General features: G+C 40.9%; 1 protein-coding gene across 8 annotated transcripts in view; it reads left to right on the top strand.

Moving 5' to 3' along the window:
- Positions 1-14,376, top strand: part of flncb (filamin C, gamma b (actin binding protein 280)) — a 53,408-nt gene extending 39,032 nt beyond the window's left edge. For 4 of the 8 annotated variants that reach the window (XM_088072582.1, XM_088072581.1, XM_088072580.1 and 1 more), the window contains 17 exons: positions 606-705; positions 1,650-1,790; positions 1,984-2,112; positions 2,769-2,942; positions 3,903-4,064; positions 4,533-4,736; positions 5,559-5,711; positions 6,227-6,349; positions 6,473-6,718; positions 7,767-8,036; positions 8,389-8,526; positions 8,916-9,031; positions 10,078-10,210; positions 10,891-11,067; positions 11,170-11,388; positions 11,577-11,783; positions 12,269-14,376. In XM_088072582.1, the coding sequence (XP_087928708.1) occupies positions 606-705; positions 1,650-1,790; positions 1,984-2,112; positions 2,769-2,942; positions 3,903-4,064; positions 4,533-4,736; positions 5,559-5,711; positions 6,227-6,349; positions 6,473-6,718; positions 7,767-8,036; positions 8,389-8,526; positions 8,916-9,031; positions 10,078-10,210; positions 10,891-11,067; positions 11,170-11,388; positions 11,577-11,783; positions 12,269-12,456 (2,880 nt within the window). In that variant the 3' untranslated portion in view covers positions 12,457-14,376. The remainder of the gene's footprint in view (positions 1-605; positions 706-1,649; positions 1,791-1,983; positions 2,113-2,768; positions 2,943-3,902; positions 4,065-4,532; positions 4,737-5,558; positions 5,712-6,226; positions 6,350-6,472; positions 6,719-7,766; positions 8,037-8,388; positions 8,527-8,915; positions 9,032-10,077; positions 10,211-10,890; positions 11,068-11,169; positions 11,389-11,576; positions 11,784-12,268) is intronic. The other 4 variants (XM_088072586.1, XM_088072585.1, XM_088072584.1 and 1 more) reach the window with 1 other exon arrangement.
- Positions 14,377-14,708: the final 332 nt, after the last annotated feature.

The following is a 14,708-nucleotide window of genomic DNA, read 5'->3' as shown; positions in this document are numbered from 1 at the left end:
AAATCATATTATTTGTTTTTCTTATTTTATAAATTTAGTTATTGTTTTAGTTTTGAATTTTAATGTTAGAAAAAAAATATTATTTTATTTCTTTCACTTATTTTTTGATTTCACCATTAATTATTCTTTCTTTTTTCAGTTAAAATGAATAATTTCTATTATTTATACATTATTTATTCCTTTTATTTCATTAATTCACTTCTTTTTCATTTTATTTTTAACCAATCTTTTTTTATTTTATTATTTTTTATGTTCTTTCTTTATTGTTTTATTTCAATTATACCATCCAGTTTCTCTCTTCTCATTTTGCTTTATCTTTATTATTTATTATCTTTATTATTTGCATTTTTTATTTAGTGTTATTGTTTAGCATTTTTATTTTCTTTATTTACGAACCAGTTTAGACCTAATTGTTTTAATCAGTTAAACCAGTTCAAAAGGCTGTTTTGTGTAACTGGTTTCAGACCAGTCAGCCTGTGATGCTCTCTGTCAGCCTCTCCCTCAGTCCTGCTGTGCCTCTTCCTCCTCCTCCCTCCTCTCTCTGGGCGATATCCCAGAGTTCCCAGTACGGTGACACTAACCCCTCCCGTCTGGCTCTGGTTTAGGCCACCGATGATCCCATCAGCCCCGTGGACGGGATGGAGCCGGTGCTCCGCCCCTTCAGCCTGGTCATTCCCTTCACCGTGCAGAAAGGAGAGATCACAGGTAAGACTCTGGTTACATGTCGATCTGAGAGAGGAAACAGATTTTAATGTGTTTCTGAGACTGAAAACACTGATTTTCATGAAGAATGAAGAATATCTGATTTGTGAAAGCATGAAAGCAGAAATCCTGTCATCGTCTTTATTCATAATAATGAAGTAGTGGATACCACGGTTACACATTCACACTGATATAAGTGTAAACGTGCACGTTTGGCTGTAAGTGGATTTTGAATCATCATTCTGGTGTTTTCCTATATTTTCATCTCATGTTTACATTCAAACTAATATCTTAGTCCAGTCCTCAATTCTGTCAGTTCCTACTGAAGACGAAAATCTTTAAACACACATCGAAAGATCCTCAAACAGACAAATTAAACTAACAGGAGGAAACAGTCAATCAGTTGGGGACGATTTTCAGTGGTGGATTAATCCACATTTGGTGCTCTACTGAGTTTCTCTAAATGCTCTTACATGCACTGTGCTGCTAAATGTTTTTATTTTTTCTTCTGTTTTCAGATATTTTTTGTTGTACTGTTTTTGAGTGAAATTTTAGATGTGTATTTGTAGGCTGGATGGAACAGCATTTAATTTTGTAGGTATGCAGTTACACAAGAAAATCACAAGAAATTAAATCTTGAATTTTGATTGTCAGCCAGTGCAACATCATGGTGCATCGATGTGTTTTTAATAGATTCTAGTACTTCTTTATACGTATTAGAAGATGCATTCACTCAAATCTGAACATCAGTAATTTTGTGATCGTCTCTCAAGACAAAATAAAGTTACCACAAGGAAGGACTAAAAAGTGTATTAATAGTAAACAATAAAAACAAGACAACTAAAAGAGCAGCCAAGCTACGCCCTGACGTCACAAGGTCTGATCTTTGAACGTCAGAGTTTACCAGCAAATCCACAGTGAGCCATGATAAGTTTGTGTTTTATCAGGTGAAGTTCGAATGCCGTCCGGTCGAACGGCAGCTCCTCACATCACCGACAACAAGGACGGCACGGTCACTGTGAAATACTCGCCAACAGAACGAGGCCTGCACGAGATGGACATCAAATACGATGGAGCACACATCCCAGGTGACACCACAACACGTGTTTACTTCAAATTATTTTCAGGTTTGACCGTAACAACGTCGGTCTTTTCAAGTCTTTGGAGACAAATATTAGCGTATCATCAGCAAACAGTTTGACTTCGGGATGAATCTGTCCGAAACGCTGGCTGCACTGTATCAGACTCTCCTGTTCATAGTATTTCTTTTGTGCTCTACAGGAAGTCCACTCCAGTTCTACGTTGATGCCATCAACAGCGGTCACGTGACGGCCTACGGTCCTGGTCTGAGTCACGGCACGGTGAACAGACCGGCCGCCTTCACTATCGTCACGAAAGACGCCGGAGAAGGTATCAGTGTCATGAGTTACCATAAGTGAAGAGTAATTTTACCATCAATTTTATCGTTAAACCATATAAGCCATATTTTAAATATTTCACATCCCATTAAACCATTTACAGTACAATTAATTCAAGTCACTTATGATTTTGCATAACGTAATTGACTGGAAGCAAATTGTGTATAAGAAGAGTCTTGTTAAAAAGAGAAAGTGTGATGAGCAGAGTGTTAAGTTTTTATTTTCTTATGAATTTATTACTTGGGATGTTACAGTACAGGTGCTGTCCAGGGATTTTTAACACATTGTTATTATTCTTTTTTATGAGAATCTATAGATCAACTTTGTTGTAAAAGTTTATCATTTCATTTATTGTTTTATTTGGTTTTAGTTAGTTTAGTTTAGTTTAGTTTAGTTTATTCAGTCATGACAACACCAAATATTGTACACAGTATTGACATTTCACACAAAATCACAAAATCATTAACTCAAGAATCATGTGTTGAATATTGACTGAAAAGGCATAGGCAGAAGCAGACTGCTTATTAAAGCCTATCCTATAATATATCCTATCCCTTTTCATCTTTCTTTGTTTTAAATGTCAGAGATGAAATGTATCAATCAATCACTTCCTTGGGGACCGTCCTTTACCTGTCCGTCTGTGTGCAGGTGGTCTGTCTCTGGCCGTCGAGGGTCCATCGAAAGCAGAGATCAGCTGTAAAGACAACAAAGACGGGACTTGCACAGTGTCCTACCTGCCCACCGCACCTGGAGACTACAACATCATCGTCAAGTTTGATGACAAACACATCCCCGGCAGCCCCTTCACCGCCAGAATCACCGGTACCCAAACCTTCTGTGTGTGTGTGTGTGTTTGAGGTTATTTTAGATCAGAAGTTTAATGTGTTTCTGGAGCCAGAAAAACTTATGATGCTTTTATTTCAGTGCTGTCCATCATCCCTGTAAAGTTTTGTGCCTGTAGTTTGGGGATGCATCACTCTGCCTTTTTTTATTCAGCTCAATAACAAGCTTCTGAAGATCTTCATCAAACCAGTTCACTGGTGTCTGATTTTTTTCCTTAATTTTTCACAGCGTTACTTTTTTACACTTTATAAGGGGTTAATCTATTTTAATCTGGTAATCTGGTTTTTAACTTTGACTTAAGAGTGTTCAGAGTCGGGGCTTGAAACACTTAAAATTTGAACCACATGCAGAAAGTTATAAATATCAGTTGTAGCACAAACCAACAAGACTGGTGTTGATAAAGTTTTGGGCTTCAGCATCCTTTCTTCAGACCTGTGCACATCAGATTCTGGAGTTCTCCAGGGTTCAAGTTTGGGACATCGTTAATTTTCTAAATAAATGCTTCTCTTCGGTCACTGTATGCAGATGACACTCCGTCTTATCTTCCTGTAACAGCTGAAAAAATCCTAGCAGTCCGTCCTTTTGACTCATCTTGGAAAACTGGGTCAGACAGTTAATTGGCCAATTTTGTTCACAGTGTAGTGTAGCTGTCATCTGTATTTTCAAAGGTTTCTGCCTAAAGTAAACTGTTAAAATAATATTTCTGTACCAAGAAACTTATTTGATGTAAGTTTGAAATATTTCTCTGGTTATTGTTTTTCTGTTGAAAGAGATTTTTGGCATCTTTCACTTGTCTCTGTAACCAACCTTTTAACTGCTTTGTTTGGTAATTTCATCTTTTTTTTTTTTTTTTGAGTTTTATTGTCCAGCACGATGGCGTGTAGCATCTCTGTCGATGTTGGTTCTCACCTGTTTTATTGTGACGTGATGGATTTTTAGGTGACGACTCGATGAGGATGTCTCAGCTGAATGTCGGCACGTCCACAGACGTTTCCTTAAAGATCATGGAGACGGACCTGAGCAGCCTGACGGCGAGCATCAGAGCGCCATCTGGAAACGAGGAGCCGTGTCTGCTGAAGAGGCTGCCCAACAGACACATCGGTCAGAATATGGATCATCAGATATAAATAATTTAAGACTATATTCAACATTCAAGGTTTCATCAAGAGCTATAATTTGATTGAAGTTGATGTTTTCTCTCCGGCTGTAGATGAAACTAAGATTAGATGAAATGTGGTAACAAACAGAGATACATGCATCATTTAGTGTCCTAAATGTTTTCTTTTTACATTAATTAACAATCCGCAGTGACTGAAATTAGCTGTCTATTTCTGATCAGTAGCTTGCAGTCAAACAAGGCGATAAGCAGGACTTCTTTTTAGGACTTGAAGTGTAAGTTTATGACTTGAATTTTAATTTCAGACTGACTTGTGACTTGTCAAACTATGACGTTCTGCTTCATTGAAGGAAATCTTTTTGGCGAAAAAGCCTCCAGGCGTCAATCTGATGGAGAGAAAGAGGAAACCGATTTGCGGTTCACGCTGAAGTTTTCCTTTCTCTTGTCTGCAGGGATTTCCTTCACACCGAAAGAAGTCGGCGAACACGTGGTGAGCGTGAAGAAGAGCGGCAAGCACGTGACCAACAGTCCCTTTAAGATCATGGTGGGTCAGTCGGAGATCGGAGACGCCAGTAAGGTGAAGGTTTATGGTCAGGGGCTCGTGGAGGGACACACCTTCGAGGTCGCCGAGTTCATCGTGGACACCAGGAACGCAGGTACCATTCAAAACTTTATTGTTCATTTACACTTTGTTATCGTCAGTACTGAAGAAAAATCACTCTTTAAACCAAACAGTCCATTTGTATTTGTTCTTGAACTTTTGATCGTTTTCTATGATCGTCAGTGTTGTGATTGTCATGAAGATGTAGATGTTCATATTTATATTTCTGAGGACTTTTCTTGGTCAATTTCAGCTTTAAAACCTAAAAAACATCACCTTGACTTTAACCTCGAAAACAACAGAAAGCAAAACAGTCTTGAATTTACAAGAATTTATAAATAAATTTGTAGATTTTACGACTGCCATTTATGAAAAAAATCCAAAATATAAAATTCTAACTATTTAGCTACAGTTATTTTACCTACATAAAAAAACACAACCAAATGTTCTAAAGTATTTGTGCAAGTTAGTTGTGTATTACTTGTTGTTACTTAAACCTTATAGTTGTGTTTCAGATAAAATGATTTTTGGAGGGAAATATGTATAAAATATGTATGTATGTATGTAATATGTAAATGTGTATAATTAGAATCATCATAATTAGAATCATCTGAGACAACCACAACTCAGACAAGATAATTCACTGGAAAAAAAATCTCTGGTTAAAAAAACCATTTAGTTAAAAATATCAGACTTTTGACTTTCCCCACCTTTGAAGAAAACAGACAAATATTCAGCAAGTTCATTTGAGTGTTTGCAACAAAAAAATCTCTTTTTCCAACACAAACATTTGTTTTTGATTTTTTTCTCTGGTCCCGTAGATTTATTTTTTAACCCCACCACCATCGTCCCCGTCTCTCTTCCTCTCCGCTCGCAGGTTACGGCGGTCTGGGTCTGTCCATCGAGGGTCCCAGTAAAGTGGACATTAACTGTGAGGACGTGGAGGACGGGACATGTAAAGTCACCTACTGTCCAACTGAACCTGGAAACTACATCATCAACATCAAATTTGCCGACCAACACGTTCCAGGTAAAAAAATAACAAAAAATGGATTTGTATCACCTTTGAGACTAAATGTTGGTTGTTTTTGGTAGAATGGAAAAAATTAATTAGTTTATTATTTATCTATTTTTTTTGTATTTCTCATGATTTTTATTTTCTGTCAATTTCTTATTCAAGTAATGTAATTCTAAAAAGTAGAAGTATACAGTAGCAGAAACTCAAAATACTCAAGAAAAATGTGCGTTTACTTCAGTGAACGTACTTAGTTCCTTTCCACCAGTAAAAATAAAAAAGCTTACGCTTAAGAAATGTTTTTATTTCTGTTGAATTTGATTTATTAAAGAAAGTAGCCAAAATGCCCACAGTTTAAAATAACATTTTACAGATTTTTTATTGTTTTCAAGCAGATCAAAACTCTTTAAAGTGAAAGAGATTCAGTTAAATGGGTGAAAACAGAGAAAAACATTTGACACAAGATAAAGCAGGCCTTAAAAATCAACTGTAGATGTTTCCTCAGCGGCAGAATATTTTGGTCCCAACAGGAAGTCCATTCACCGTGAAGGTGTTTGGCGAGGGCCGCATGAAGGAGAGCATCACCAGGAAGCGCCAGGCTCCCTCCATCGCCACCGTGGGCAGCACCTGCGACCTCAACCTCAAGATCCCAGGTGAGCTGTGACATCATTTCCTCCCCCGCCTGTCTCCTCCTGTCCTCTCCTTGCTCCCTCCCCTCACCTCCGTCTCCCTCATTTCCTCCTCCGTCTTCCTTCCTCCTCCCTCGCCGCTCTCAGGGAACTGGTTCCATATGGTGTCGGCTCAGGAGCGCCTGACGCGCACGTTCACGCGCAGCAGTCACACCTACACGCGCACCGAGCGCACCGAGATCAGCAAGACGCGCGCCGGAGAAACCAAGAGGGAGGTCCGGGTGGAGGAGAGCACTCAGGTGGGAGACCCCTTCAGAGACGTCTTCGGAGACTTCCTGGGACGAGAGAGTCTGAGCGGATTCAGCGGCAGCCGACCACCGCCGCTGCAGGACGGTGTGTGTGTGTGTGTGTGTGTGTGTGTGTGTGTGTGCAGTTTCTAACTTTACTGACATGTAAAACAGGTTTTCGGTGTGTTTTCGTGTGTCTGATACATAATCAGACTATCATACTAATCAGAGCGTCGTTGTGGTAGAGAAGTCTGGAAATGTCTGATCCACAGACGGTTCGTACAGGGCACCCTCACGGAAAGAAATTTCATGAATAAACACATATGTACATTCACTAACATGGAGGGGCGGGCTTTATGACCTGTACTGCAGACAGACACCAGGGGGCGATGGAGATTAACAGACGTTACACTGTGGGGGAGCCGACATGTCCGTCTTTATACTCTGTCTGTGGTCCAGCATCACTGTCACATCTAACTTTGTGCTGATGCATGTTGACATAACTGTGTTTGACTGCACTTTGATGGTTGTGATGTTCAGCAAATTTCTGTGGCATCAAAAGATCTTTGGATTTTATATTTTAACAAAAACCTTAATGTGAAGAAAAGGAAAAATCGGGGCATTTTGATGTTTCCAAATACTTACTATTTTATGTACCATTCTTATTGTTAGGTGATTATACACTAAAGAAAAGACTGATTACATTAAATTCAATTTCTGACAATATATCTCTGTTAATCCTACACACTGGAGCATTTAAGCAAAAGCTGCGTGTGTCTCTTATCAGTTTGTTAAATGTCCCAGATTTTATGTTTGTCCATGTTTTAAGTCTCAGCCAACTGCATGTCTTTGATTATGAGTTTGTTTGTACTTTGTAAATCTTCTCCTGCTTCATTTAACACAGTGACAAAAGAGTTATATACATAAACTGACAGCATTTACATGTTAACAGTTTTATCTCCTGTTGACTTTGTTTTTAATTTGCATGAGAGTTGAATAACTAACTGCTCGGCTCGATGATGAAAAGTGTGCATTATTTAAATTTTGAACCATCCATCTTGATGCATGTTTCTGAAAACTCTCAGATTCTCTTTTGGCCACAAACCATCTGATCCGTGTGTGCACCCCCACCCCCACCCCCACCCCCACCTCAGGTGAGGCAGGTAACCAGGAGATGACGGCCCAGGTCACGAGTCCTGGAGGAAAGACGGAGGACGCAGAGATCATTAAAGGGGAGGACAGCACCTACAGCGTCCGCTTCATCCCTCAGGAGATGGGCGCTCACATTGTCAACGTCAAATACCGGGGCCAGCACGTCCCCGGGAGCCCCTTCCAGTTCACCGTGGGGCCCCTGGGAGAGGGAGGGGCCCACAAGGTCCGAGCAGGAGGGACCGGGCTGGATCGAGGAGTCGCAGGGATCCCAGGTGGGCTGGGAAAGATTTTTCTTTTGGTCGAAATCAAATCATGTCAAACAAATGGAGTCAAATCAAATCAGATCAAATCAAGTCAAAATCAAATCTAATTTTTCTTTGTGTCAGTTTTTTTGTTTTTAAAGAAAACAACCTGGTTTTGTGATGTGCTCAACAATGACCTCAAATACCTACATAAAACCCTAATATGGTATATAAATACCATATTAGGGTTTTTTTTACACATTGTATTATTTATGTGAAGTTTACGATTGTATTTGTCAAAAGTGATGAGACTTTAGTGTGCATTAATACTCATCCGCCACTTGTTGGTAGAACTGATGGTGATAAATTTGTTGTTTTCCAGCTGAGTTCAGTATCTGGACCAGAGAGGCCGGAGCTGGAGGTCTGTCCATCGCTGTGGAGGGACCGAGCAAGGCCGAGATCACCTTTGAAGACAGGAAGGACGGATCCTGTGGAGTCTCCTACGTGGTCCAGGAGCCTGGTGAGACTCCAGCAGATTTAATCACTGATCCACACATCAAGTGGACAAAAACCTTGATTCCAGTGTCCTCTGCACAGGTTTTATGCAAGAATACTCTAAAGTTTGTCCTGTAGAAGAGAAAAATGTCCCACTCAGAGTTTATCTTACATGTGGAGTACCACAGGGCTTAACTCTGGGCCCACTAACAGTATGAATGTAATAATTTAGTTTCCACAAACTATTTTAGACTTACTGTAAGAGCTGAGCTGGAAATTCACAAACTTGATGCCTTATGCATGAACACAGCCAAGATTACCTCAGAAATGAAGAATGAAAAGCGCCTAAAATGTACCAAACTGTCCCTAAGGGGTTAAACTAAATATTCTCGGTTGACTATTCCTTCTGTCCAGGTGACTATGAGGTTTCCATTAAATTCAACGATGAACACATCCCAGACTCTCCGTTCATCGTGCCCATTGCCACTCTGTCAGATGACGCTCGCCGCCTCACCATCACCAGCCTGCAGGTGAGAATGACTTCATTAATTTTAATAAAACAGTCTGCTCAGAGCCAGCTGAGGTCACTGACGTTAAACCCCCGGAGTGTCATCTGCTGTATTAAAGGTGACATTTGATTTATTCTTAGCGTCTGACCGGCTGATCTGAACTGAGAGTATTTCTGTCCTCATATGTATGTAAATGTCTCTCTGCTGCCTCGCCGCTCCAGCTCGGTATATTTGGACTGGTGTATTTTCAGACGCTCTTCACAAACAGTCTTTGTCATGATGAGCATTCGTGTTCCTGCTTCCAGATGACAACACAAGTAAAAAATATCAGTCTGGTGAAGCCTATTTTTTCATTCAGCCGCATGATGACAGAAAATCAAAGATAAGTTTAAGACGTTAAACATTCAATAAGAGATCAAGTCACAGGTTAAATCTCTGCTCTGCCTCCTCTGGACCATCAGTCCATCCAAACAGCAGTGCCAATTATTGTCAAGCACAAGAGATTTTACTTTTGTAACAGTATTTCAGTGAAGTTGCACAGGTAACAGAACACAAAACATCGATGGATTTGAAAACAATTCTGCCGCTAAGATTTAAAAAAATGGTCATTTGAAGGCACTTCACAAAAATATAACAACAACAGCTAAAAAGTGTATCAATTATTTAAAAAACAAATTAAAACAACTGTGAAGAACATCTGTAGAACAAAGGCAAAAAAACACTTGATCGATGGTGAAAGCATACAAATGACAAAAATTTGTCAAAAATCACATTTCACCTTAAGTAACCTAATTAAAAGTTTAAATTAAGGTACCCATGAGAAATTTTCTCAAAGAGAAGTTAGATAAGATGTTTCCAAAAACTTAACTGTAACATGATGGAATTAGACGTGTTAACGTTTAAACACAGTTTGTTAACTTTATGATAAAAACGATTGTTTGCGTGGATGGAAGAAGCAAAAGAAGCCCTTCACCCACGTCTTTACATCTTGATTAGTGATATTTAAAGCATACGGTGAAGCTTAAAACATACAAAAATGTTCTTTGTCTTCATCTGTTGGTTTTTAGGAGATGGGTCTGAAAGTCGGGCAGGAGGCCTCGTTTGCTGTGCAGCTGAACGGCGCCCGAGGGCTGATCGATGCAAAGATCCACACGCCATCAGGAGCCATCGAGGAGTGTTACATCACGGAGCTGGACAGCGGTAAGATGCACGCTATCATCGAGCAGCAACACTGTCTACAGAAAGGTTTTTACGTGAAAGCACTGGGACTCTGGGGCTGGACCCGAATATTCAGGTCTTCCAACATTAGTCAATTTGGTAGGTGTTCTTCCTTCTTTCTTTTTAGACGTAACATAAAAACACGTAGAGGTAACATATAAACACGTAGAGGTAACATATAAACATATAAACACGTAGAGGTAACATATAAACATATAAACACGTAGAGGTAACACAAACATGTAGAGGTAACACAAACATGTAGAGGTAACACAAACATGTAGAGGTAACTCTACATGTTTGTGTTACCTCTACGTGTTTATATGTTTATATGTTTTCCTCTACATGTTTTTAATGTAATCTCTTGATATTTTTGTCACCTCTACGTGTAATTTTCCGTCAGAACACTATAAAGTTCGTTTCTATGCAGATGATGTCCAGCGTTTCACTCCTGATGATCTAAGTCTTCGTTACTGATGTAATAACTGACATCTTCACATCTATAAGTCCCAAAACCTTTCCTAAACTCATTCGGGGTAAAACACGATCCTGAGTTCTGCAGGTTAACTTGTACTGAAACCGTTATTTTAGCACGTCACTGCACGGGTCTTCATAGACGGGACCCACCGTGAGAGCCTGTTGTGGTCTTTGTGTTTCCGCAGACCAGCACGCCATCAGGTTCATCCCCAGAGAAAATGGAGTTCACTCTATCGACGTTCGTTTCAACGGCAGCCATGTTCCCGGCAGCCCCTTCAAGATCCGAGTGGGAGAGCCAGGACAGGTGGGAGACCCGGGCATGGTGTCTGCCTTCGGACCGGGACTGGAGGGAGGAACCACAGGTACAAGAATCCACACCTTGAAAGCGCCTGGATTTTAAATCCTTTAATGAAAACATGAGATAGATTTAAATGGGCGTTCTTCACGTCTGCATCCTCCTTCAGGTGTGGCGTCAGAGTTTATCGTGAACACGTGTAACGCCGGATCAGGAGCGCTGTCTGTGACCATCGACGGGCCGTCGAAGGTGAAGATGGACTGTCAGGAGTGTCCGGAGGGATACAAGGTCTCCTACACACCCATGGCTCCCGGAAACTACCTGATCTCCATCAAGTACGGAGGACCGCAGCACATCGTCGGCAGCCCGTTCAAGGCCAAAGTCTCAGGTGGGTCAGACGACCACAAACCTGCTGGAGTTTCCCTTCATTAGCGCCGAGGGGCCGAGCCCAAACGAGAACAAACTGACGATTATTCTTTCGTGAAAAAAAGAAGCAAAATCAAAAGTTTGGTTTAGATTTTGTTCAGGGGACTTTTGGACCTGTTGTGTATTCGGTTCATGTTTCTCTTTCTGCAGGACCGCGTCTGTCCGGCGGCAGCAGTCTGCACGAGACGTCGTCTGTTCTCGTGGAAACTGTCTCCAAGTCATCGTCGATGGGCGGAGCCTTCGCCTCTTTACCCAAATTCTCTTCAGACGCCAGCAAAGTCATTTCCAGAGGCGCCGGCCTGTCCAAGGCCTTCGTAGGTCAGAAGAACACGTTCACCGTCGACTGCAGCAAAGCAGGTGAGGCACGATTCGTGATTTATTCCCCGAGCGCGTCCGCACGACCTTAGAGCGTCTCAAAAACGCTTTATTTATTTATTTATTTTGTAAAGATACAAAAATAAGTACAGTGGTTTTTCAAGGGGACCTGGCTCAGTGTGATCCACACAACAAAGCAAATGTCGTTTTTTGCATTTTCACAAACAGAAGAAAGATTTCACAAATTTCAAAGTGTATTTCAGACAGTGTCGAGGTTTTACTTAAACTCTTCAACATGTTGTCACCACAGGAAGTGCAGAAAGCCAAGAATCAGTGGGTGAGAGTTAGGAGTCACGTCTCTTCTTTGCTGAATCAGAAGAGAACTTCAGCGTCGTCCTGCAGTGTCTCAGTGACAATTAGGCAATTTGTCCAAATAATCTCAGAAAGGTCTTAAAATGGTCAAATTTCAGTGCGTGACACCGTGTGGAGAAAAACGTGTAATACTTTGTCCGTTGTGGACTCTGCAGGCACCAACATGTTGATGGTGGGCGTTCACGGGCCGAAGACGCCGTGCGAGGAGGTGTACGTCAAACACATGGGCAACAGGATGTACAACGTGACGTACACCGTCAAAGAACAGGGCAGCTACATCCTCATCGTCAAGTGGGGCGACGAGAACGTCCCCGGCAGTCCCTTCCACGTCACCGTCCCTTAAAACTCAGCTCTTTACGTCGATGTCCCGAACTCCCCGTCCTCCTAATCCTCCTAGTCCTCCTAGTCCTCCCAGTCCTCCTAATCCTCCTCGCCCTCCTAGACCTCCTAGTCCTCCTCGTCCTCCTCGCTGTCCTTGCCGTCCTCGTCCTCCTAGTCCTCCTCTCCCCGATGCACTGAAGACACAAAGACTGTTCACTTCCTGTTTCAGGAGACAGTTTTTATTCATTTCTGTCTCGTGTCTCTCAGAGACACTTTGTACCGAGGACACAGCGACTGTCTCTCTGGTATTTTGTCTCCGTTTGTTGTGCAGATCAAAGTATAATCTAATATTCGGAGCTCACATGTTGAACATGAACAGGATGCAGCCTGATCCCGAAGCGTGTCCGAGCGCCGACACGGCGGCGTTTGTAACAGCTCAGTTTCTGACACGTTGCAATGCGAGTCCCGACCTTCGAAGGAACAAAGAAGATTTTTACGAAGATTTTCTGCGCGAGATTCTACCGACTGTGAACAAGTTTGTGCACAAAGAAAAGTATCTGAGCAGGATCTCGTTATATCTCTCGATATGGAGCTTCCCAACTTTTGTTCGTCCAAATCAGCATCTTGCGTTCACAGGCAGACGGACAAACGGACATCACTGAAGTGGACGAGAGCAAGACGGTAAAATTAGGTGACGCGGCGAAAAAGTCAACGATAGCCGTCCAAATTTAAAATATTTTCCAATTCGGCTGCTCTTCTTGAAGCTCCATCACACAGAAAGTAAACGTGGACGATTATATTTAATATTTCACGCCTTCCTGACGTTTCAGCGTCTGACATCTCACTTTATCTCCTTTTCCAGCTCAAACACTAAAAAAGGCGTCGAGTTGATGTTTAACTCTTTGAAACCTGGATCCACATCACTTTCCTTCATTCAGACGCCCTTTTCAAGCTATTTAACCCTTTCACACTTGAGCAAAAAGATTTCTTTTTTAAAAAATGTGTGTGTGTGGGGGGGGCAATGAGCAAATTCACACACATCAGAATAAATTAGTAATATGTGACAAGAAAATGACCTGAAAATTAGTTTTAAAAACGAGTGATTATTATTATTAAAAAACTGGGGAAAATGACAAGGAAAGTATATTTATAATTATGTTTCATTATATATTTATAATTCTGTATCAGATTTTTTTTTCTTTTCAGGTCATTTGCTTGTTGGGTTTTGTTGTTTTGTTTTTCTTCAAGGTAATTTTGTCGTAATTTTTTTACTATTTTTTTTTCTCATTTTTGGTCCACTTTTTGTTAAGTTGCTCGTTGCCCTCTCCACATTTTTTTAAAGAAATCAAACGCAGAGGGTTAACTCGAGCTGAAATGGGGACCTGCCTCAGAAACATTTAAATGATTCAGATTCAACTTTTTGGGAAAAAAACCCTGAGCGGATGATTTGATGCATCGATGTTTCTGCAGAACATTTCTGGATGTCACCGGAGGCGGCGGACGCAAAAGTCTTTCTCACTTGTTGAAGCAGAATTTAAAGTAGCTGTTTTTTGTACGACGTCTGGTCAAACCTGTGGAAGCTGAAGGATCGGGACGAGCTGCGCTGCGACTTTTTCTCAAGCTTTTCCTTTTATTTATTCTCTTTTTTCCCTCCTTTGATTTTCTTTGACAGAAAATGGTCTTATCGTTGAGGAGCAGGTGATGAATTCTTCGTCGCAGAAAGAGTTGTTTTTTTTTACCACAGGAAGAAGACGACGATGTGCGGTGAAACAATCAGTTTATTTGTGAATGTTGGAAACAAGCACGATATTACAGAGTGACATTTTATAGTGATTTTTGTATGTATCAAAAATGGATGAATGAAAACTGTTTGATATGTTAACCTTCAGTCTGGCAAGATTGTGCAGGCATAATAAAAGCTGATTCGCTAACTTGCCACAAAGAGCCGCCGCACATCGACTGCTGATTTGTTCTGAGATTTCAGTCAAACTACAACAGTGAAGCGTCACTCAGAGCCGTCGTAACGTCAGAGGAAAGATCAGATCAGAAGATCACAGAGTCTCTGAAATCTAAAGCTTCGTCCTCTGGAGAGCAGGAACATTTAACCACAACCTGACTGTTACATTCAGATTTTTTCTAACTTAGAAACTCTATAAATTTCCTCTTATACCAACAGAAATTACAGGTGTACGGTTCACAAATGGAACTTATTTGTGATGTTTGCGAGTTTGAGTTTTTACAGGCTGAAAGTAGTTAGCTGAAGTTTGGGATGAA

The sequence above is a fragment of the Plectropomus leopardus genome, chromosome 22, assembly GCF_026936395.1.
Source record: "Plectropomus leopardus strain MGB_pleo_1.0 chromosome 22, ASM2693639v1, whole genome shotgun sequence".
NCBI lineage: Eukaryota > Metazoa > Chordata > Actinopteri > Perciformes > Serranidae > Plectropomus > Plectropomus leopardus.
The sequence above is the reverse complement of the archived record's forward strand: the minus strand, read 5'-3'. Positions and strand labels throughout refer to the sequence as shown.